The following is a 25,744-nucleotide window of genomic DNA, read 5'->3' as shown; positions in this document are numbered from 1 at the left end:
TACGTCGAGTCCATCCTCAACAGTTGCACGACTTGGAAGTGTCTTAACGTCCTATCCAATCATTGCGACATTAAGACTTGAAAGGTAAGTTAATGTCGTTGCAAGCAAGTTTGGATGGCAACATAGGAAAAGAACCCAATAGTTGATGCTGTATCTTATTTCTCTTTGACTAGTTCTAGGTATAGAAAGGTAAAGTGGCAAGAGTTGACCGATTAAAAATGAAGACTACACTCATTCTTTTCTCATTGATGTGCCTTTCATTGGCCATGGCTGAAGATGTGGCAGATAAAAATGTCCTCGTCGTCACCACCGACAATTTCAAAGAAACATTGGACCAGCATAAATATTTATTAGTTGAATTTTGTAAGTCAGTCATGTTTTCTTTGACATTGTTGTAGCCATGTAAATGGAATAGGATTGCAGTAGGGCTAAGGGGATACCATGCGCTTTTGTATTTTTCCATTTCTTCATTTGTAAAAGATTTGGAGAATAGTGAATAGCTCTGCTCCCTCTTTAGGCAGTTTACACTTTCTTTTTTTATTCATTCTGCTTCCTTTTCCATAAGTGACAACAACTTGTCGTGACGATAGCACAAGTGGAATCGAGTTCGATAAAAGAGCTCCTGATTACCCTATGCTATTCATGGTCCATTTTTTTTTTAACTTCCTTATTATGGTGTATTCCGTTGTTGGTACACAGTGTCGCAGAGAGTCTTGCGTCAGCGTGTGTATATTTACAGTAGGATCGTCGTCGAGTCCGACTGTCAAGTGAACGAGTGTCGATAAGTCTACTATCGGCTACTAGGACGTAGCGACTTGAATATGAAACTACCTTAGTCAACTTTCCGGTACAATCGAATCTATGGCGGCTCATGATATGTACTACTTGATTGGCATGGTAATAACAAGCAAATAGCTTGGTATTGAAATACGATGATCCTGTAATAGGTGCCATCTTATTGTTAAAGTAGTGATACCCATGGTAAGCTATCTACTTTCTTACGCGTCTATATAGACAGAGATGGTATCATTACCGTAAATGATTATTTCACTTAATAAATAGTTAATTAGCGGATGACGATGCAATGGACGAAACAGCGACCGACAATAACCATTGATGACTGAATTATTTGATCTTATTAAGGTGTTATTGAGGACAATGTATTGTAATCTCGTCCTTGAGAAACAACCAATTACTTAAGAAGTTATTTTGCCTAACAGACTGAAAGGATAATCGTCGAGCTACTTCACTTTTATCGTTCAATCAACATGGACGATATCATAATCATTTCTGTAATAGTAGGAGATAATGAGTCATTCATTCATCATAGCATAAAGTTATAGAAGGTCGTACCTTCTTTCTTGGATCGATGAATTGCATCTTACATTGGAGATCGGTGTACTCTAAAGCGAGCGACACCAATACTCTGAATTCATTTTTGATAGTTATTTACTATACTGTATGATTATTGCAAACATGTATGGCAGTATCGAAAATTGAGTAATCGCGTAGGCTTTTGTTTCATCAGCTCTGTAGCATTGAATTGCTTTGTGGTTACCCACGACATAAGGGTAAAAAGGGGAATCATGAAGTTGCTGATGGTAACAAAATACTTAAATAGCGTTGCCGTGATAGAAAAGGCATCAATCCCCATTTGTAGGTGCATTGTAAAGCAACTTATACATTTGGGGAAAATTTAACCACACATTATGCTAATTTTATCACAGCCATTTTGGAATAGCAGTACCACGTGTGCAATGCCATAGGCACTTCTTTTAGACTACGAGTAAGAATGTTACGTTGCGACTTATATAAAGTGACACTATCATGAAATGATTACTGTGATTATTTATGAACAGTATAATACATGTAAATTGATGCCTTTCAACTTCATAGATTGAATGGTGAATATTTTATTTGTTTCATATCCTTTGATACATTGTTGATGGACCACCTGTGCTACTGATATGGATAATAATGTAACGGGATGCAGATGCACCTTGGTGTGGACATTGCAAAAATTTAGCACCAGAATATGCCAAGGCTGCTGATGTCTTGATGGAGGAAAAGTCAGAAATTAGGCTAGCTAAAGTTGACGCTACCGTCGAGAGCTCATTAGCACAACAACATGAAGTACAAGGTTATCCTACCTTATTTTTTTTCAAGGATGGAAAGAAAATTAAGTACAATGGTAAGATGATTATTACACTAAACAACACTGCTTCGCAATCGCGACGGTGTTATTTATTCGTTTTATTGTAATTATATATTTGTACGCCAGCGTACCCTGCTTTCCCAGCTACGAAACGAAGCATAAAATCTACCAATAAAATCTTATAGACTCATAGTTGATTTCAGTCTTAGGATAATATCATGTCATCCTACAAGGAAATTGAGATCGATCTTACTATGGACAGGATTTACACCAGTTTTTGTTCTTATGCAACTGTTTTACTCCAAATCTGTAATCGATAACATTTGCATAAATAAATTCTATGAATAGATAATACGTTCTGTAATCATCAAAAAATGAAGGTTTACTCATGAAGCAGGCACCTTATTTTATAGTGATAAATACTTCATTTACATTCGAAAGCTAATCAACAATACTTGATGATCGTTTTGTTTCATACCATTCGGACCATCTCCAGTCAGTGTAGTAAATAGCTGCACTCACTTGCTTTGGTTCATTATTGTCCAATGGAATACAATAGCAATGCAAAGTGCTATTTTGGTATACGTACAGTAGATTACTATTTAATCGCCATCTGTATAAATGATTATAATAAGCTGAATAAATGAAAATTCTATTGTTCAGCACGAGTTTACAACCAACGCTCTTTAAGCACAGATAGACCTTATACTGTACGTATTCTGTCCTTGACGTTACTACTAAGTTATGCTACGTTAATGACATACTGCAGTTCATTTATCGAAATTTCTATTTATTTTATCATTTTAACCAAATTGAGAAATGTTACCCACTCCCGTATGAGAATAACGACATTTCATTGCGCAGTTTTCACTTGTAAACATTTATTATAAGTTACAATTCAATAATAATTAATTGTACGTGAACAGTGGCGACGTAATACGATAGATTGAATGAAGCAACTATAACCTTCCTATTATATGAAGTGCTTTGACAACGAAATTGTACTGAAATAGAACCGACAGATCGTTATTGATCAGCTCATACGTGAACATGGATGGATATTAATATGTTTAGATTGATTTTTTTTTAGTTTCGTTAACAACATACGTAGACTATTTACTGGACCCCAGCAATAAATAGAAATGATCGGTTAAGGCTAATAATTACTATGGGGCTTTTACCAGGGAGAAAGCAATTTCCGGCATTACACAAATGATGCACAATGTTATTCTAGCATAATACAGTACGCCGTACAATAATATTCTCGACATAACTTTCCTCCAGTGAATGTAATCAATAAATAATTTAAAAATCCTGTTTTTACTATTTCTATGGTGTTATTAAATTTTGAAATTTACTAAAAGGAAATCGTGATGCTGACGGTATTGTTCGCTGGTTAAAGAAAAAGACTGGACCTATTTATGTTTCTGTTGAAAGTTCTGAACAACTCGAAAAGCTAAAAAATGAGAATGACGTCGTGGTACTTGGTTTATTTCGTGATTTGGATCAAGCTACGCCCAAAGACTTTATTGCAGCAGCAGAAGAAGTGGATGCTGTTACCTGGGCCCTCGTTAACAACCCTGAAGTTGCAGCTGGACTAAAGATCGAAATGGAAAACATAATTATGTACAAAAAAGTACGTAGTAATGCTGTCTTACTATAGAATTAGTTATCAACGATCTGGCAATATTGATTAGGTATACAATATTCAACAGATAAATTACATTCTTTATTTGGAACATTTTAGGATAGCGATGCTGAAGAATTTAAAGGCTGGATGACAAAGGAGAATATTCTTAAGTTTGCTCGTATTTTTGCCTTACCTTTAATCAACGAATTTACTCAAGAAGTAATTTTTAATGCATTAAAACGTCCTTTACAAATCATTGAATAAAAATGCTTATGAGCAGGTCTTTATATATTATCTTTTCTGTTGTTTATATAGAATGCACCCAAGATTTTCGGTAGTGACGTCAAGACTCATTTGCTTCTATTTATTGGTAAAAAAGATGAGGAAAACTTCAATAAAGGTGTAGCTGCCCTGAAAAAAGTTGCTACAGAATTTAGGATGGAGGTACTTATATTCTTACGTATACTTTCATGATTAGTATTACCTTCCATATTTTATTTCGTTATTTTTTACGTAATTGTCTCTTATCTAATCCTGCAGATGTTATTCATTTACGTGGACATGGACGATGAGCAAAATGAACGTCTTGCAGAATTTTTCGATATCAAGAAAGAGGATGTACGAATCATAATCTTGAAATTTATTATCACGTTTATAACGTTCGTTCGTAGTTATGCATAATTTAACTTCTTTTAATTTACAGAAAACTAATGTTAGAATTATCAAAATGGAAGAAAGTGATATGAAAAAATTTAGACCAAATTTTGAAGAATTTAACGAAGAGAACCTTAAAAAGTTTGTTGGAGACTTTGTTGACGGGAAAGTCAAGGTAAGCATCGCGATTATGAGTCTTGTATAGTAAATGGTGCCTAAACTGCATATTGATATCCGACGCTAGTGACGTTTATGTTTATTAAATTAGCAACACTTCAAGTCGGAAGATGTGCCCGAAGATTGGGATGCAAAACCAGTAAAAGTTTTGGTTGGTAAAAATTTCGATGCTGTAGCCAAAGATCCCAAAAAAGCAGTCTTTGTTGAATTTTGTAAGTTTAATGCTGTAATTGTACTCTCCAACAAATGATATTTTGCTGTAGTACCAAAAGTGTATTTAATGAGCACTAATTTTGCGTCTGTAATTGCTGCAATGATTGCTTAAAATCTAGATGCTCCTTGGTGTGGACATTGTAAGGAATTAGCTCCAATTTGGGACAAATTAGGAGAAAAATTCCAGGATGACAAAAACGTAGTCATAGCTAAAATAGATTCGACTGCCAATGAAGTGGAAGATGTCGCTATTCGTAGTTTCCCAACTTTAATATACTTCCCTGCTGGAGAAAATAAGGTAGTTTAATTAACTTTTGGCATATTGGAGATTGTATGATTGTGCAGTATTGTCAAATCGTATATTCGTAAGCTATATCGAGATGGTCTTATTCTCATCCATACATTTTCTAGGAACAAATCCAATATAGTGGTGAACGTGGATTAGATGCTTTGGCGAACTTTGTTACTTCTGGTGGTAAAGGGATGGGTAAATCGGAAGGTGTAACAGAAGAACTCCAAGACGATGAAGGCGATATAGATGCAGGCGATGAAGCAAAAGAAGATAAACCACGTGATGAACTATAAATGAATCACTTTGAGCACTGAAGTATACCCTGAATTATAACACATTATTAGTTGTAGTTCTACTTTAAGTACCGTACGTAGTCCTTTCTATTATCGTAATGTGATGTTGTTCAAGAAAAATAGTAAAGTATATTCATTATAAAAGGTATCATTTAATGCCTTGTTGTGTTTACAATGTATTCTTAATTAAATTGGCATATCTCTTTCAAAAAAATTTTACTGGTATATCGTGCTTATACTTAGAAAGGTTTATGATTATATGTACAACAGCCATCTGTATCTTGTTATCAAATAATCTTATATAAAAACGAAACAATGCACTTATGCTTATTATGATATTTGTAGTGAGTATGTAATTTAGTAAATGACTTGTTTTTATTAGTTGGGCTTTGGACTAATATTATATCCAGTAACCGTTAAGGATGATTAACCCTATGACGTCGTTATGGAATAAAATTATCTTTAGAACTCGATGATATGTGACCGAAATGAGCTTACTACATTATTCAGTTGCCTTTAGCACAAAATTGTTCATAACATGCTGGTTTTACATTACTGCGATAACTTTATCTCTGCCGTTTCTACTCTCGTAGCTGCTAATGACCCTTGTAGACGTCGCACGGTATCTTAAAGCAATAGTACGTTGCAGGATAGCAAAAGCAATATTTAGAAGCAATCATACGTTGAATTATGCCTACTTTCCTTAGCATGACTGATCTGTCGCCATCTTGATTAACTGTTATATTGATTCAGTTTACAGTATGTCGAACCTTCAATCAATATTGTGTCTTAACAGTTTTACCGTAGTTAGCAAGATACCCTCACAGGAAGGGCAGTTCCTTGATAGTACAATAGATTGCCTAATAACTCTACTCTAGATTATTTCTAGATATTAGTACCAACGTAGCGGTACAGTAATAATAGTAATCGAAGAGAAATTCTCATGTAATTATATTTTCTTACCAAACGAGATTTTAATCCGTATGTAAGAGCGGGATTCTGATAAGTTAACGTAAACGTAAAAAAGTACACGCGAACTACGCTATTTAATTATGGGAAGAACACCATTTATTCTAAATTATCAATACTGTCGTCTAATTTACTAGCTACAAGGCTAGGGATCTGCTTAACTCAGCGGAGAAGCCCACTTTAAAATTATCAGTACGATTTAATATTCTAACAATTAGTTCTATAAAACAGAATATAAATTAATTATCAGCAGTATAAATAAAATTATTGATAATATCGATGGGCACCAAATTAAAAGAACAATCATTGGTGCATAAATTACAATAAATATGAATGACTAACTGTAAATCTCAATTACACTTTTATGCTTATATATCAATATCCGATTAGAGATAGGATCTACCAATCATAATTACAAATACTGGAAATTTATATGGCGATGGCATAAAATCTGATACTGTATAGCGATAAAATTTGGCACTTGTTATTCTCTTAAAAGTAATACTTTCATTTGGAATAAATGTACTCAGTGATGTGATGATGTCAAAGATAATAATAATCTTATATTCTAACAATAATATTTAGAATTTGGAGTGAAGTTAATGCTAAGAAATGCTATAAAATTCAATCTTCGTATTGCAATCTTAAAAATATTGGATGTCGAAATTTAAAGTTTACGAGAATTCGCTTCATAATAAATTTCACGTTACTCTATTATCTAATGTTTCAACACTACGTAATAAAGCGTATTAGAACCGGCTCATATGTTCAAGGATATAAAGTAATAATATTATTAAGCTGTTGATCAAAAATATACCCCTTAATATCTCATCACTATACACACGAACAGAATGCACATGTGCAATACATATGTTTCAGATGATTCTTAACATAAATAGTTTATATGAATAATGTATTAATTCTACGGACTTGATCTAGCAGTGTAGCTCCTAGAAGAAGCATATATAAAGTAGTAAGAAATAATCTGGCTGTGAATTTTCTTTCAATGTTTTGCTTTATGTAGAATATATACCCGTTCATATGAACGGGAACTTTACTAGTAATAGTAATAATAGTAATAGTATAGTAATAGAATTCTTATTATATTTAAGCTTTACTCGTTTACAATACAAGCGTAGTACTATCCTAAAACCCAAAAAAAGAATTGTAATGGTGCATTATTGCTAATCCACAAACAACAAAGCTATGGTGATGTATGAGAGATCTGAAATTCATCGCATGGTAAAGGTAGGTGCCGATAATTATAATTAGTTTGTGTACTGCAAATTTTTACCTTCAGATCGGAAATGCATAGTGTTACTAATCAAAATAAGATGATATTCACTCACGTAACGAAAATTTAAGCTTAAAATCATCATAAATTTTAAAATTTTTATAAAAGAATAAAGCAATAGGGTGATTTGTATAGCTATTTAGCGAAAGTTTACCGTTTTCAATTTAGATGCGAAGAGGCCTTATTCACGTTTCCCAGATGCCGTAACATTTAGATTAAGACTGTTAATAACCATCAGTTCAACGTTGCAACCATATACAATGATGTTAGCGCTATCTATCGAGATCAGCCTAAATGTGATGCAGTTATATGTATGCGCCAAAATGTTTCATTTCTTAGATCAAAATTACTGGGGGATAATTATTTGGAAGTAGCTACTTCTGATACTGCTATCGAAAGCATCTAGCACAAAGTGTATAAAGATGACGTAACGTTATTGATATTTGAAAGATATTCGAGTATTCGCTTAGCAATGCTGAAAGATTATCATGTCCAGATTGCTCATTCTTATAATACACCATGAAACACGACGGCAAGCTACAAGGATTAATTTTAATTCAGGGAAATGAGATATCGGGTTTACTCTAAGCTATTCTAATAACTCTAATTTCTACTGCACACCACAGGCAATATTAATCAGTGTTACTACCACTTACACTACAGTTCTACTCGTAAATTTACCTATTCTAACACTATCGCATTCGATTAATTAAGCGATTACTTGTGTAACGTAATTCACTATGTAAGAGAATTCCGACATCAACGTTATTAAGATTACCACTACGTACTATCCGTTCATTAGCAAGGGTACAATAACCTAAAATTTTATGCAAATCACTTAATCTAGAATCAGAAACCATATTAGATAGCTGTAAGTGAAATAATTTGAGTAAGAACTTGCAATAAAACTAAACAGCAACCTTATTAATTCAATTTAATAATGAAAAGATCGAAATGTAAATATAGTCATCCAATGAAACATAACTTTTAACTTTAAGTCGATTTATTGTTTTTACAGTTGGGAGTTTTCGATATACGACTGCCCATTACTCAAATATTGAGCTTAATTCTTTATAAATCTACACTAATCATGATCAGTTTGCATATTAATCCGTATTTGATGCATAAGTAATTTTAGTGCAAACGCTTGCTAATACATTAAATAAATGATTCAGGTATATGACAGCGGTGGCACTAGCAATTAATGTAATTTACGTCTACTATATGCTGTAGGAAATAAACAAAATTTGGTTTCACTTGAGTATCACCGCAGACTATAAATAATCAAGTACGATTATCAATTTAAGGTTATAGTTACTAATCGCAAGTAGACTCATTCTTGATTAGATATTTAGTTTAAGATTTAATTATGAATGGAACATAACATAGTGCACATTTTTGCTCCCAACTCGAATGACTAGTCTCTAGACTAATTTCGAGTGTATTGGAGAGGTGATTATTTCGCAAAATATCATCTGTAGGTAAGTAAGGCCTATGAAAAGTGACGTAGCTTATCAGCTTAGCCAAGAAATAATGGCATTTAATGAAAGTGTTGTGAAAATTTTCCTCTTAACTGTATTACAAAACAAATAGATCAAAAATAGAATTTCAAAAGAAATTTTAATATTAATGAACTCACCAATGTCAACATTAAACGACCTAGAATATAAAATTCATTTATAGTTATGAAACGGCTAAAATAACTGACAAATGGTTGATTTACAGGGCTTTTATTAATACAAATGCGTACTGCAAGGTTAATACAGGAAATAGCTTTGGCGATTTAAGATTGACATTCCTATGATAACTTTGACGTCATAAATTTTACCCTTTTCAAGACACAGAAAACACGAGCTGCGATCTTATCCTTTTTACCGACATAGGAGACCTACATAGCCAATAGTATAAAATCATCACTCGTAGTGAGATTTGAACACAGACAGAGCCGATCACCATCTATAACCACAGCCGATTCACAATCATCAGCTGGACGCGGTGAAACATATTTTTCTACTATATATCACTTGCTGACAAAATATTCGTTTGGGTAATCTATTTAAGACAAGATGAAGTTATACGCGCTAATTTTCATACTTTGTGCGTTTTATGTATCATCTGGACAATGTGCAAGTAAGTACATATCACTACAGTGTTCACAAACTTCAACTTTGATTTTATTATAATCTTCTGAATAGTCGTTTAAATTTGAAAGAGATTTAAGTGGATATAAAAAGAAAGCTTTCGTACACGTCTGATAATTGTCATCTTCTTTTGGTCTGTTCTTTTTAATTAAAAATTGTTTGAGATGCACCATATTTGTTGAGAAATAAAACATTTAATGTAGTGTAATATTACTATTTTATTTTACCTGCTTAAATGGGCTAAATTATCTAAGAAAATTACTATTACGTGCCATAGTTGGATAAAGTGCCATTCTATAGTACTCTATTAGTCTAATTTTATTCATTTAGAATAGGATTGCAGATAGTATTTATGGTGTACAGTCGTCGATGAAATAGATTCTTAATAGTATAATATTATATAGCTAAGATTTCGTGGACTATAACTGTGACATACTCTAGAATGAATATTTTTTCTTTTAACAATTAAATAAGTTGTATAGTAGAATAGCAGAACGCTTAAGTATACTCCACTTAATTACTTCCGCTCCTCAAAAAAGTATGAAGTATTACAATAGAAAAATCCTGAAATCCAAGAAAATTTTCAAAACTATGTAATAGAGTTTATATTATGTACTTGATCTACGAAAGTTCATAAGACGAGTGTAAATTATTTGTACATGGACACATTCTAATATGTTTCAGTAGTAAATAAAGTCAAACACTAATAGCTGTAGTATCGTAGCAATGACCATTTTATCATATTTTAAGAACAGCCGTTAAAGTCCATAATCAAAATATTTATGATGCCTCGTACGTGCTGGTACAATTGTAATAACGAGTGATTATTATTATAATCGAATGTAAATCTATTCTGTTACGGCTGGCTCCGCTGCCGCTAAATTAGAGTTTGTGATATATACCAATCACGAAATTCCAAATTTTAGAAAAATAAGGGCTTTATTGAATCTTATACAAAGATTAACTACACAGCTCTACTCTAGCCGAATACTACTTCTAAAGACTTCTACAACGAACTAACAGAATAATCTAAAGTTGCATGCTTTTATACTTTTCGTAGCATTCGCAGCTACAATCCGCATGGCAACCTTTTACCTTATTTTACACATAGTTAAATTATTCTTAGTAAGACTATTCTACTGCGGACCATCATTAATCCAATATGGATACGACTACAGTACTTACGTAGACATTATTCACACCAGCCAAAGTACAATGAATTAACCATATCCTAATATATGATTTACAGTTCTATTTCTACCTATAGCCATATTAGTAACTCAACAGCTTACTGTATATGGTCATCTGTACTCTAGCATAGAGTCTCTACCACTACAGTCTATAGTTACAGCTACCAAATATCTCTTAGGATAAATATCTACCGTACATTATACTACACATGGCTAACAGTCTACAATCACAATACTAAGTTACATTACAGAGTTATAGAGTGAGAAATCATGTTCTTGCAGATAAAACTAATAAAATTACTGCACATAATCTTCAAGGCAAATTAGACTTGATTTTTACTTCAAATGCAGTGTTGATGAATGTTAGAGCGCTTGCACAGACGCATAAGAGTAGCAAGTTAATTCCGTCTAAGTTTTTATGTTTTGCTTACCGAATCGAATGAACTTAACTCTGGTTGGCATAAGCTATAGAAAATTATATAAATCTCTACACATCTACAGCTACCGAAGTTAGTTATTAGGCTAAGAAAGGTAGTCAGTTAGAATTGTCGTCAGAATTTTATGCTTGGAAGAAAGTTTTAAGATAGAAATAAAATCAATTTAGTTCATACTGATTCGAAGTCGTATTTCTAGGAGAACTAATCGGAATACTTCATTTATGAAGTTAATTTGCCAATACATAACTAAAGTACAACAAACCTATCATGATATTAATCAAAACGAGATTCCTAATTTCTCCTGTTATATCATGCTACAGGGTAATTATGATTATAACGGATTATTGTAAACATAAATCCTTTATCACGTATCCTAACATTAAATTCTAGTACTCTTTCAATGAACCCTAGCAGTAATAGCCCATCTCTATCATCCACTATATGTTTTCCACTTTCTTATTTTACAATTAACAATTTGAAAATGATGCAGTTCCAATGCCAGATGGTGTAAACTTTAACTTATGAAGCGATCTACTTCACCGTCCAGTTTCCATGTTTTACTCAGTTCCGACATTTTTCTACCTTAAACCTGGTAATAATGCAATGCATCTATAGATCTTGGCAAATATGGCGGATTTTTAACTACTTTTTTAATCATTTTTATTGTTGGACTTACGTGAAGCAGACGGCACTTTAATTCGTTCTTCAACTTTATCTCAGTCTAAATACTTGTGCGTGCTCTTCGATACTCGAATTTTTTTCCATTTATAAACCTTTGCTTAATAAAATGAGTTCATTGGATATGTTGAAGTCTTTTGCAATAATTTAAATAATTTAAGTATATTATAATAAAGTATTATGGATAAAATTAAAATTTAATAATAGCTACATTGGAAATACTGATTTACTCGTAGCATGAAATAACAATTAGTTCTTTTCTGATTCTAAGAAACAATGGTTCGATATTCGCATCTGCCATTAATTACATTAAAGCACTTGAAATCTTTAAATAATCTACTGTGTACTTCAAGCAAGAAGTACAGGAGGTTCTCTCATTCTAGTATTTTTATAGTGAATATGTAACCTGTTGCAGTTTACTTAAATATATAGTATGCAGAGTTCATTAGGTGCCCCATAATAGATGATTTATTTCAACGGTGACTAATGAATACATACTGATAAATTGACAAACACGCAGCAGCTGATTTTTAGTTTACTATATCGCTTAGATTAGTAAGAAACGAAAGTAGCTATACGCTGTGCAACAATTACCCAAAGCTGCGATATCCTCTTAGTATTGCATTCATTTTTTTGAAATTTTTCTTAAATTTAGTGAAATTCTATACATAAAATTTAAAATGAACATGTTTCGTTTTCTTTTATATAGCGCCTACTAATAATCCTGAATGCCAGAGCCTTTCAGATCTCATCAATAATCTAAAGCAAAACTTTGATCGGATACCCTTGTCCTTAATACCAATTCCAGGACTTGATCCGACAAAACCTAACACTCTAAAATGCTATGAATTTTCTAATTGTACTGGATTTAACTGTAGCGGAAAAGTTTATGGCAGACAAATTCAATTCTCTTTCGATATGAGTTACTGCGCAAAGCCAATAACGGCCTACATTTCGGTAAATTGTGTAGATGATTTTCGATGATTTTTAGATTGGCATATTCCTTATCAAGCTACTAACGATATTTTAACTGATCTTACATTATTGTAAAATATTTTTCAGCTAGTAATCCTGTAAGTAATCCATTATTATCGTTAGGATAAGATAGCATGTTCCTTCTCTACTACATATTATGTATCGCTCTACAAATATGCTGTCAAGATAGTAGGAGAGCGTCTTCCAACCAATTCAATAGTGCGTGAAAGATGAAGTACTAAAACTCGCGAATGTATTCGCTTAATGAATAATATCTCGATTGTGGGCTTTTAGTAATCAATATTTCGTATGAAACAGCGATTCTGTGTGATAGTATTCTTATCCATTTATGGCTATGATCTTCAGAGATATGCTCAGAGTTTCGTAGAAGCTATCATCTCGTCAATTTTATATTACATCAAACAAGGAAACTTCCAGTAATAATTACTATTTCAAAAAAATACCTGAATGAGTTAGAACTGTTAGATAAAATAATTAAATGCGCGTACTGCAGCTATGTAGCTACTTTAGAAGGTGATACAATGTAATAATAGTGTCGATAAATAATTTTAGGGCGGATATTATTGTTGTAGATAATGCAATTAAATTTTGGGCGGCATTTCATAAAAAATTTTAAAGAAGATACTATTCTATAGAAATAATTTTTAATTAGGTCATGCCTTTCTTCCAGTATTTGATTCCAGAGCAGTGATTGCTAATAGATTACTTAGACGTACTTAGAAATATGAGCTTGAAAAGTTATACAGTAAGAATTCTATAACAAAATAATTTAAAACCTGCTTTTATGGACAGTTTAAAAGTGAGTGCATCTTAGCGATCAAAAAGATCTTTGAATCATATAAACTTAGCTGAATTATTATAAAGCGTCGGGCAGTAAACCATTAAAATTGTTAATGAGCAATTCACTCATTCTCTTGCTATTTCAACAGGCAAACGTCGTTTTAGTATCCTCTGCTATTCGTATTAATCATACTACAACCATCTCTTTTATATATGGTGTATTCTAAAATTATTACTTGGAATTAAGGCTTAAAACTATTTCTAGCCAAGATTCATAATTTGATCTATCATTTGCTAATTCCTTTATAGGCAAATTATCCATCTGAAAACATTACATTCAGTCAGAAGATACGCCATGCAGAGGAGTTTTATCTCACTCAATTTACCTTTAACGTGCCAAACACTAATATCACTGTTCCTGTAAAATTGTATGGTAAAATTAATATGGTTCGCTCTCCCGGAAAAGTGACGGTTACGGTACGTAATTAATTAATAACCAATATAAGATAATTTGCCGTCAATTCGTTCCAGCACCTAAGAAAATATAAAATTGGTGATTCATTCGCAGTATTACTAGCTAAATGACACTATTCATAACTAAAATAGCTGCAGTTTACAATACATTAAGCCCTAGAAATGGTAACATATTGTTGGTCTCTTAGACTATCATATCTAAAAATTAGCAGTGAAATATAAAAATGCGCAGTGACAAAGATAAGTAAACCGTTTGGCTGCATACTTCCTGATTTCATAAATATGTTATAGTAGTCTTACAGTTTTTCTTACTTTCTACTCCTATCCTAGTAAGTATACTACCTATGTACATCAAAAGCCTGAAAATTAGTTGTCCAAGTCATTAATTTCATTAAGAACAGTTCAACTTCAAGTTAGATAAAAATCTTATTTACAAGGATGTTACTAAAGTATAGATCTGCGTCATGTATTAAAATTTTAATGCTAGAACAGGCAAATTCACACCTTCCTTTAAAATGTTATTTTCTTAATGTATTCATTTATTTACATAATATTCCAGGCTGGTATCGTACCAAAATTTAATTTATTATTCCCAATACCTTTGCAATCATTCAACCTGGTCAATAATCAAGTTATTAGGGTTAACACTGCCGTATGTGGAGGTATTGCAAAGCTGACATTATAAATACAATATTAGTCAATCCTTTACAGCATTATCATGTATGCACCGTTAGCTAGCATTGATAAAGGTAAAATAGATTACTTATTCCTATGAATAAATAGGTTTAACACGTCTAAATATTTAGAAATACAAGCTATTAAATCACTTTCCAGTTCGCAATTTAATACCGTAGATTGTAAATAAAAAAGCTTTTTAAATAGCTCAGTGAATAGTTTAAAATTCATTTATTATCAATCAGCCATTGATGGCTATAGCTTTAAAATAATCGATGCATGAACAGTATCGAAACTTACAACAGCTAACCATGCTGATTGTGAACAAGAATTAAGTTACCATTTACCATCACATTTCAATTTAGACGAAGTTGCAACAACATCATCGACATCAGGACATGGTAGTAGCAGCCCATACTCTGGTATAATTTATCGCTTAATTGAGAAATCTTAAGTGCAAGATATTTTATGTAGCTGCATCGAGCGTTATAACACATTTTCTTTTGAACTAAGTATAATATACGATTTTCTTCACTCCTTTTCGGCTTTTAAATTAATTAAGGCATGTCAACTATGCAAGGAACATCTACCAAGCAAGCGATTGGAAGTGGAGGGCTAACAGGTAAATTTTCATCATCTAAATTTAATATGTAATATGGAAGTGAGATGATTTATTAATAAGCACCGATTTTAAATGCCAAAATAGTGGCCTTAAAAATGCTAGAAGTAAACTTATTTTGTTCCTTTATGATATTTTTAGGAGGCGCGATTGCAGCAATCGTGACATCAGCTGTTGCCATCGTAGTAGTCTTTATTGTCGGTGTTTTACTGCATTTCAAGAGGTCTAAAAGGAATAATGGCTATCCATTAACAGAAGAAAAAGAAAAAGAAAACGTAACGATGTAACCGGGATAGAAGTCCATTTTATAATAATTACTAGTCACTGAAGACCATTAAGTAGAATTTAGTTACGAGCAAAGTAATTTTAACCATTTAATATCAGCTCAAAGACGTAAGATTTATTTTCTGTCCCCCTACAAGCAATAATTAGAGTCGTAAAATTTACCATTTCAACTGTATAATACATAGGTACAGTAGATTCAGGAATGGCCAATTCCTTCTGTTACCATTTGAGGTATATCAGTTCTTAGCAGATATTTGCATAATAATATCATTTTATAGATTCTGCAACTATCATAAATGTAGGTAAGTAATTTAAATCTAATTGACAGCAATTATTACTTTGAAATTAAGGCTATTATATTGGCACTAATTTATAAGTGACCGATTTTTTTTAAAATAATAAATCAGTCATATGTATTTATATAGTGTGCTTCTTAAATTCTTCTCTGGAAACAACCCTATAGCATTGATAAGAATGGATCTAATATTTTACTGATGCGGTACTTTCTGATGAAAGATAACTAGAGCACTATCTTTATTTTACTAGCCGATTCAACTAACTAATTTTCTATCTCGCTTTCTCATGAAAAACGCCTTTATTTGGCCATTTCGTACCAACATCCAACTAAGTCGATTCGGAACCTATATACTCTCAATTGATATTCTATATGTCGGGACGTAAAGTCCCGATGTCCTTGATCATGAGCAATAATGAATTAGCCGTATTACAGTTTTAATCAAAAGTAACCAAAACACATTCTAATAGCTGCAAATTTCCATAGAAGCATATCCCAGAAACGACTCAAATATGAACTTGCAGAAATCTTATATAATTTTACCTTACTTTATGAAATTACTGGACAAAGTAAACCTGGCGTAGCCGGGCATTTCTTCACAAAATGTAGGAACCTATTACTTCACATAGAAATATCTATATGACACTTGTATATACAACCGGTATAGCCGAACATTATCGCCCATATTTTAAAGTAGTTTCGTAGTGTACTTTACTTTTTCGTATAAAACGTGCAATGTTCACTAACTGCACATTCAAAAATTTCTATATGTAATTTAGTATCTTGCGTATCAAATTGCAATAAATTTGAGCAACATCAAGCTCTGGAACATAAAGTTACATGATAAAGGCGACGTTGCACTCCGTAGGATCGAAAGGTTGCCAAGAAATGATTATCAAAATTCTTAATTGGCTATTTAATATGCTTAGGTCGACCAAGGAACCAGGTAGACAAAAATACAGTTCGAATACCATAAAATGTTATAAGCTAGTACATCAGATTGGGAAAATGTAAGCCTTGTACTTCGACAATATTGAAACAGACCATAAACTAAAAAAGAAGGAGAAATAATTTCTTATGATTCTAGTGTAAGGAAAATTATGAAATTATCTGTAAAACTGATATCGAAAATCATAACAAAGAAAAGAATACATAGAATCTACGATATATAGTGCCTTATGTATACTAGCTTCTTTGCTGTTAGAACAGATCTGACAAGTTATTATAAATCTGATTGGTGATATCTGGCATGAAATAAAAGTTATGCCTAGCAGTTCTAATGGTATACTTTATTAGCATTTAGTCAACGATGCCTAATAGCTATAGTACTGTTACGAACTTGGTGTAGCCCTAGCTTTCAGCAAGCCGTAAGAGAGTATTTTCCATTCTACACTTATATAATTTGAAGTGCCAGTCAGTTTGTATTACTAAGATATTTCAGCTAAACTTAGAAATTGTACCTTCGATCGTAATTTTCTTCGAGATGATAGATACAATCTATTTAAACTAGTTGGCAATTACTAATTTTGATCTGTCTAATTCTAAATTTAGGATTGCTAACATGTCAGCTGTTAATCTCTAAAGTAACAATTTAGGAGGCTGTAAGCATTACCGGTACAAAAGTATATATAGAGCCTAACATGGCTCAAAAATCACTAAAGTACGTGAAATTGCTAATATTTTATACTATTTAATCGGTTTAACATGCCAAGTCACCTTGCGATGATGGATATTTAATAAATTGTAAATTATCAATTGAATGAAAAATCACTTCTTAAAGTAAATATATTTGTACACGAAAATAGATGGATTATCCATTAAAGAAACAGTATTCCGTGGATTTATCTTATTAATTATATGTATTTGACTTTAATACCGTAAATAGACAAAAATTTAATTTAAGAGCTACAGATAGAAGCCTCTGTTTTATTTAAGCTGGAAATTCCTCTCTTTGATCCTTATTTAGCAGTTCATAATTACTATACTATTTTTAAAATTGGTATTAAAGGCTTATTTTTAAGTTCTATCTTAATATGGATAATTACCTTGTAAAAAGATATATCCCTCCTGATTAAAGAATAGTTAACAATTGTATTACATCAGGTTATAATCGGTAAAATTATCTAGCCAAATGACTCTGTAAAATAAATATGAATGATTGATGTTAAAAAATGAATAGACTAATAATATTTTCTTGCCATTTTAGTAGCTAAATCTATCACTCGATTTTCGCACTTTGAAATTTATTGGTAAATACCGCTAAAGAGTAAGTGACGATAAATTTAAATTTTCAATCTTTTACTTTGTAAAATTGTTTTGATATATTTGGATAAGAACTGGTGCGACTGATTTTGAATCAGTATCTTCTTTAGACTATCGATTAAGCTATTTTGGCCTAAATGATCAAGACCAGCTATTAACATCGTTAGATCATTCGATGCTAAATTTCTCTTCTGCCAATATTTTAACATGTCCACAGCCAGAGTCGAATAACCGCCTTTGTTTCGGCCTTGTTGTTGAAGAGATTTAATTTCATCGTCTGGCAGCCCCAGTTCCTTAGCTAATCTTTGCCATTCTTTTCCAATGGAAGATGCGATCACAAAGTAACAGTTTTCTATAGGGTAGATTATAGGAAAAAAGTAAAGTTTCAATTTCATTATTACACTACCTACGTGTTATTGTATGTTAGCAAATGTCTAAAACTGCTGTACTAATTATAAAGCTCTAAATAAACATGTCATTATGGATTCCATCTATCTATGAAAGGGATAATCCTTAAATTTCTAGAGAAATATTAACGTATTAAATAACACATTTTTCCTTAATACAAACCATTCAATTTTTCAATATACTTTTTTTCTTCTTCTGTATATTCTACTTTAGGCAAATTATCTTTGTAATTTTGATCAGACATTACATTTTCTATAAATCGGGTAATAATCGCAGCGAAACAACACTTACTCATTTAAAAGTTGAAAGCTTTCTTAATCTATGTATTTCACAATTTATATTTTATATGGTACAGTATACCTATCAAATTAATACTAGCTCCATTCTACGTAATTTCTCAAAAATTACTAAAGTTCTAGCACTAAGAAGATATCAAACCGACAACAAATTAATCTACTTTTGCTTGTGCCACAAAAAATGAAACCGAAAATTAATATCGTATAGACTTAGTCTTGTTACAAATTTAAAGTTGTAATGATAACTTGCTAAACGATTATAGACAACTACAGAAGTGCCCATTAAATGTCAAGTTTATCATCTCCGACATCTATTCTCAGTATCACCCTAACTACTGACGATTTCCTATCGTTAGGAGGAACAATAATTTAACTAGTCTCTACTAGACAAAATTAAACCTAAACTTTTCAAAATACCTGTAAGTTTATAGTCAATTTACGTAAACATTAGTTATCAGCACATAAATGACTTGGATAATATTATAAACTATACATTTATCTGTGAAAGAATGTATAATGTTATAGATAGCCGTATTTTTAGCAAATACTAAAACATATTATCTGATGAAAATAAGATAAGCATTAGTTGAAGAAAGTGATTTTGCTATAAGTCTAAACTAATTATGTATAGAATTTCTTATCGACTAATACAAATAAAATATTGTCATACCGTGTGATGGTGCTGAGTGGCTAAGACATTCATCCACTATATTATCAGATTGTGTTTGACTTCTAATTAGATCTGATTTGTTACGCCAAACAGTTGCATTATCATTTTGATGGAGTTGTTCATAACAATTAGCGATGTCCTTGTATAATCTAGAAATTTCAGGATGATTTTCTCCAAATAGATCAAATAAAATACTAACAGCTTTTTCATACTTTGGTAAGGCTTTGTCATATTGGGAGGTGGTATAGTAAGCGATTGCTAAATATTCGAATGTTTTAGCAGCATATTTATGCTTTTTACCCATTTGATTTAATATTATCTGGAGGGACTTTCGACATACAGATATAGCATCATCGAATTTTCCTTGTTTAGCGTAGATTCTACCTATTTCGTTATGCAAATCAGCAATAAGAGGATGATCCTTATCAAGCATTTGCTGGTAAATTTTGAGTGCTGCCGTAAGTTCAAAGAATGCATTATCATATTTCTCTTGCTGGTAATAAATAGTCGCAATTTTCTTGTAGACTGTGGCAATATTAGGATGATCGTAATCATAAACAAGCCTATAAATCTGAAGTGACTTTTGATACATATTAAGAGCTTGGAGATAATTACCGTGATCATGATAGATGTTTCCCAGGATAATATACACTTTGGCAAGGTTAGGATGCTTATCACTAAGTTTTTCTAAGTAAATGTTAAGTGACTTCTCGCACATAGAAAAGGACTCATTCCATTTGCCTAGATCACTAGAGACAGAAGCTAGACCTTGATATGAGACTGCGATATCAAGTTCATGATCACCGTGTAGCTTCATAAGACTTTTAAGAGCCTTATCGTACATATTATATGATTTAATATATTTGCCTTGATCGTAATAGAGCGCTCCAAAGTCATTATGGAGCGTAGCGACATAAAGATGATTTAGACCAACTCTTGCTTTAAAAATGTTTAAGGACTTTTCGTACATCGAATGCGAATCTACGTATTTGCCTTGATAGTAATAGACAAATCCCATATTGTTATAAAGCTTGGCAACGTGGAGATTATTATCACCTTTTACTTTCAAATAAATTTCGAGCGATTTTCCGTATGCAGAAAGTGAATCATTGTATTTTCCTTTACTACAGTAGACAGCTCCAATGTTATTATAAAAAGTAGCAACTTTAAGATCATTTTCATCATGTCTTCGTAAGTAAATCTGAAGCGATTCTTTATGCATAGAGAGCGACTTTTCGTATTTGACTTGATGATAATAAACAATCCCTATGTTTTGACACAAAAGCGCTCTAGCTACATCAAAATTTTCATCTGCAGATCTTACTGAGTAAATCTTCTGTAGCTTATCATACATAGTAAGTGACTCATCAAATTTGCGTAGAACGCAATAGATCTTTCCAATATTATCGTATAAGCTAGCGACATCTTCATCATTGCACTTTAACGAATTTAGCTTTATTTCCAACAATTTTTGGTAATCATTTAATGCCCCATTCCAATCATTATGCGCAATTTTGCGTTGGCTTATCATCTCCAAACAACAAGTAATTTCAGACAATTTGCTCGGTTTATCAGCCAGCTTTTCTGCTGCTTGACAGCAATCATTAGCTTTAGAAAAATCTCCATTATTTATGTAAATGTAGCAAATATCAAGATAAATGTTGTATTGAAGTTTATTGAACTCAGGAGTAATCCGAGAGGATGATTGAATTTGTTCTAAAGCTAGTTCATAATGGTTTAGAGCTTCCGATACATTTCGCGATTTAAGACTATCCTGACCCTGATTATAAAGAGACCTTACTCGTTGGCCATGAGTAAGTTTTGTGCATCGACCGCCCATATTTTAAACGCAAGAAACATCCAATATATACGTACACAGGAGCTCTGGATGATGGTAACTTATCTGCAGATGGATGTTATGCCCTTGAGGAAGTAAAGTGTATAGTGGAAACCATACAGCCAAGCATTTCAAAATAAACAAAGCGCTATGATTTGGTTTCTTCTCGGAAGCTTTTGATCAAGTCATTTAGACAGCTTACTGTCCATTGCAATCCTTCAGAGCATAAATTTTATTCACTAGCATTGAAATTATAATCCAAATTAAAAGAAAATAAATTAATTAAATTACATAAGATACCTGGCTTTATGAGCTATTTAATTTGATTCTTTATTACAGCTTAATTCATTTTTTAATTTACCAGTGGATCGAATTTTAAAGTAATAAACTTGCATATTATTAAAATTTTTGCGAAATTATTCATATCACGATTAATCAATCTTTATGCTGTCTGAATATCATCACTGTAAAATCTATGCATTATGTTCAATATACGTTTAGTTGTTGAACATTTGTGATCAAGATTTATTTATTTAAAATTGATCTTTGCTCACCAATGATTATTCAATCTGATAAAACTTGACAAACATCATCGTTTTAATCGCTACTGGTAGAACGTCAACTTTATGTTTACATTCTTTAAAGTCATTTTTGTTGACCTTACTTTCCGACATCATTATTTATGACGCTGCTACAAATGGGTCGCACGAAGGTTACCGAAAACTAAAACAGGAAATAATCTCTCTTAGAACTGCTTTAAAGTAATATTGAATTTCCATGTCCAGCCTGTAACGAACTCAAATCAATTCAAATAGTTTACAATTAGAAATGATTATTTGCCGCAGTCAGGGAGTTAAAATTGGAAGCTAAATATCGGGAGTTCGAAAATGAATATAATTAACAGATTTGATGCTTCACTAAGGATAACTATCTACAATATATACAGTAATTATTAATATTGCAACACTATAAAGTACTCAACACCACAGTAAATCGAACGAATGAATGAAAGCGAGTAATACAATAAATTAATTTCGCATACTAATTCGGCAATAGGTAAATTATATTACTGGAAATATTTAAATTTTAAATTTTTATTATATTTTAAGCACAGCTAATCAATTATACAAGAACATAAAACAAAATCGATCAAAAATAAATATAGAGGATATAGTAAAACGTATCTATTGGACGTAAAGGCTGGACCCAAACACCAGTAAAACTTGAAGAATATTTACTCATAAACCTGTAATAGTTATTTTAGATACTTGGACTCGTAATAACCTTAGGTTATGATACGAACATCGGCTAAATATGCAAATGTAAAGGAAGCATATTCGTATCGTCAAATAGGTGCCGGAGTGTACCATACTGTAAACAGTGGGACTACACTAGTTTGGTATGCCATCAGTTAGCTTAAGTAGAAATACTAACACTTCTATAAAATTTAGAAATTTCATGTACAAATTCAGCTATTGCTTACATTCCAAAGTTCAATACTCGTCAATAACAACTACTGGGATAATCCTAACAAACTAACACATATTGTTTTAAATAATGCGGTACCGTATTTCGAAATTAATGATCCTTAAAATAAACCATTCTCTTAATTTAATATTTTAATAAAGTTTGCTATTCTGCATAACGAAGAAAAAGAAATAAAATTAATATTGTAAATATCCAGCCATAATTAAGTACCAAAATGGAGGGATTTATAAACTCTTCATCGAAATTAATTTCATCACTAATACTTTGGGAATCTATAGGTTAGATAGAAGTCAGGAACAACATGCGTAGAAAAAAAAAACTAAGAGTGCACCGAACAGCTGTAAAGAAGGCTGAAAAGCAACTTGAAAATTAGCGATATGGAGAAAACTGCGCGTGATAATAGATCAAAATATGGATTCTATAGGATATTTAATTGAGAATCGTTTGAAATCTTCACAAATAAAGAAAGGATCTTGTGATCTACTTTTAGGCATATATTCTACTACAGGAATATCGAGGTTATTTGCTGTAAAAGAGAAGGAAATAGGATCCATTCCATTCCAGTATAACTTCACTTTACAGCAACATGTTGAGAATCCAATATAAGCAGGCTTAGTTAATTCTTGATTTTAAAGTAACCGAAAATTGCAATAAAAATATTACTAATAAGAAAATTAATGCCCTTATTTTTCTATCGCGACCCTCTTTGATTGCCATAATGTACGACCAATCAAAGTACCATTCTGGTAGTCAGTGGAAATTGTAAAGGAAAAATTGAAGGGTATTCTTTATTCTAACCGTAACATTATTTACTGTGATTTTCTGTTATACTTGAAAAAAATGAAATCAAATGCCAGTGCTATAAGCATATCTTCATATTTAATAACTTTATGCCCTTAATTGGTACTATTTAATACGTTTAATCACTGTTAAAGAATCAATGAATGCTGGAGATTGCAGAATTTGTAGCCGCTGGGACCTGCCAATATTCACTTAAAGACTCTAAAGTGGGAAAACATTTAGCTTTTCATAACACATCTAACGAATTATCTGCTCTTAGTAACAGATACTCACCTTCAAATGCCACTTTATTTAATCTCCTATTGTCAGCACAAAATCTTCATTTTCGTTGAATTTTGGAATTAATGCTGTTGGTGCTACATGCGGACCACGTGAACTGCCCTATATATTTTTACGGAGTATCATCTCAATTTCTTTCTCTATAGTTTTAAAATTAGTTTCTCTTACCTCAATAATCGATAAAGCCTCCTAGCAATGGGATAACTACTTTCCAATCAAATTTTTGTTCTGTTACAGTGGTAACATTTAATTGTGTGCTATCATCAGCGATAATAAAATGACAGTTCCAAAACAAGGAATTAAAACGTCTCTGCTATTCATCGTCAAAATAATCTTGATCTATTTGCCATTTGCTAAAGTAGGATAAACGTACTATCTAGGTTATAGAAAGCCTAATTAGAAATGAATAAAGTGATATTCTATCTATTAAGTAGTAGGTATCCTATCTGTTAATACTACTAGGCTGTAGAAACCTAATTTGCAGTGAGTAAATAAGTATTCATATTTCTATATTATTTCTTCGCTTACTGAGAGTTTTGATATATCCTAGAGTAGGATAAAACTACTTTCTAGCGCGGTAGTAGACCATACATAACAGTAATATTGTCACATTCTAATTCATTACCAGATTTTTTATAGGTAAATTCTAAAACTAATTTGAATAAATTTCAAGCTGTCAAGTAATCAATTTCAAAATAGTAACGAACTATTTATCTTACAAAATTGTTGTTGTAGTTGATATCTGACTTTATTGACTTTCAAGCAATAGATTGTTTAGACCAATTGCTTGGTTTACTTTCAATCATTAACAACGGTCAATACCTTGCCAGGCTATAGCACGTAGTAGCATCTTCTCTTCTCTTTTACTCTAAAAGCATTTGTATTTTCTTACTCTTGTTTAATAGTATGAATAGCTAAATAATATATCCTGCAAGATCCAGATCAGGTGATTATTTGACCTATCTATTAACAATAAAATTCGAAATCTAAGAAAAACACTCAACTAAATAATATTTTGAAAATATCGGTCAATATACAATTAATAGTCTACAAAAGACTTACAAGCCATGTTAACGCAGCTATATTTCAATCAATATTCATACCGATATCCATGGAAAGCATAGAGATAACAAACTTGCAGTTAAATAATATTTCTCTCCTTCTACACGAAACACTAGTATATTTTTTCAATTAGTAAATTTAAAGAGAATTTTTAATTTTGAAGAAAATGAACGTTTCTTATCACTAACCATCAAATTTGTCTATATTGCCTTAGATTTTTGTAGATGATATGCTGATCGATCTATCTTTCGATTAATTCGAGTAAATGGTAATCGAGTTGATTCCCATCTTATTCGCAATATTAATTGGATCCTTCCTATTAATTACATACGAGAAAAAAATAGTGTACGGTAGATATTATAGTTGTTAATCGAATCTATTTTCGACCTCCTAC

General features: G+C 31.9%; 3 protein-coding genes across 3 annotated transcripts; 2 read left to right on the top strand and 1 right to left on the bottom strand.

Annotated features, from left to right (window-relative positions):
• Positions 1-266: 266 nt before the first annotated feature.
• Positions 267-5,414, top strand: TRIADDRAFT_52862 (uncharacterized protein; the record flags this gene model as incomplete). The annotated part of the gene is made up of 10 exons (XM_002109677.1): positions 267-363; positions 1,994-2,191; positions 3,520-3,791; positions 3,903-4,004; positions 4,101-4,229; positions 4,326-4,403; positions 4,489-4,614; positions 4,708-4,828; positions 4,949-5,127; positions 5,241-5,414. The coding sequence occupies 10 exons, from the start codon at positions 267-269 to the stop codon at positions 5,412-5,414; spliced, it is 1,476 nt and encodes a 491-aa protein (XP_002109713.1).
• A 4,329-nt stretch (positions 5,415-9,743) lies between these two features.
• TRIADDRAFT_63597 (uncharacterized protein) lies at positions 9,744-15,954 on the top strand (the record flags this gene model as incomplete). Its single annotated transcript, XM_002109676.1, has 7 exons — positions 9,744-9,807; positions 12,833-13,080; positions 14,209-14,376; positions 14,933-15,035; positions 15,336-15,470; positions 15,611-15,670; positions 15,809-15,954. 7 exons carry the CDS (start codon positions 9,744-9,746, stop codon positions 15,952-15,954), a joined length of 924 nt encoding a protein of 307 aa, XP_002109712.1.
• Positions 15,955-18,529: 2,575 nt separating this feature from the next.
• Positions 18,530-21,723, bottom strand: TRIADDRAFT_52860 (uncharacterized protein; the record flags this gene model as incomplete). The annotated part of the gene is made up of 3 exons (XM_002109102.1): positions 18,530-18,861; positions 19,080-19,169; positions 19,884-21,723. The coding sequence occupies 3 exons, from the start codon at positions 21,721-21,723 to the stop codon at positions 18,530-18,532; spliced, it is 2,262 nt and encodes a 753-aa protein (XP_002109138.1).
• Between the last annotated feature and the right edge of the window lie 4,021 nt (positions 21,724-25,744).

Source organism: Trichoplax adhaerens, genomic scaffold (genome assembly GCF_000150275.1).
Source record: "Trichoplax adhaerens TRIADscaffold_2 genomic scaffold, whole genome shotgun sequence".
Taxonomy (NCBI): Eukaryota; Metazoa; Placozoa; class Uniplacotomia; order Trichoplacea; family Trichoplacidae; genus Trichoplax; species Trichoplax adhaerens.
The sequence above is the reverse complement of the archived record's forward strand: the minus strand, read 5'-3'. Positions and strand labels throughout refer to the sequence as shown.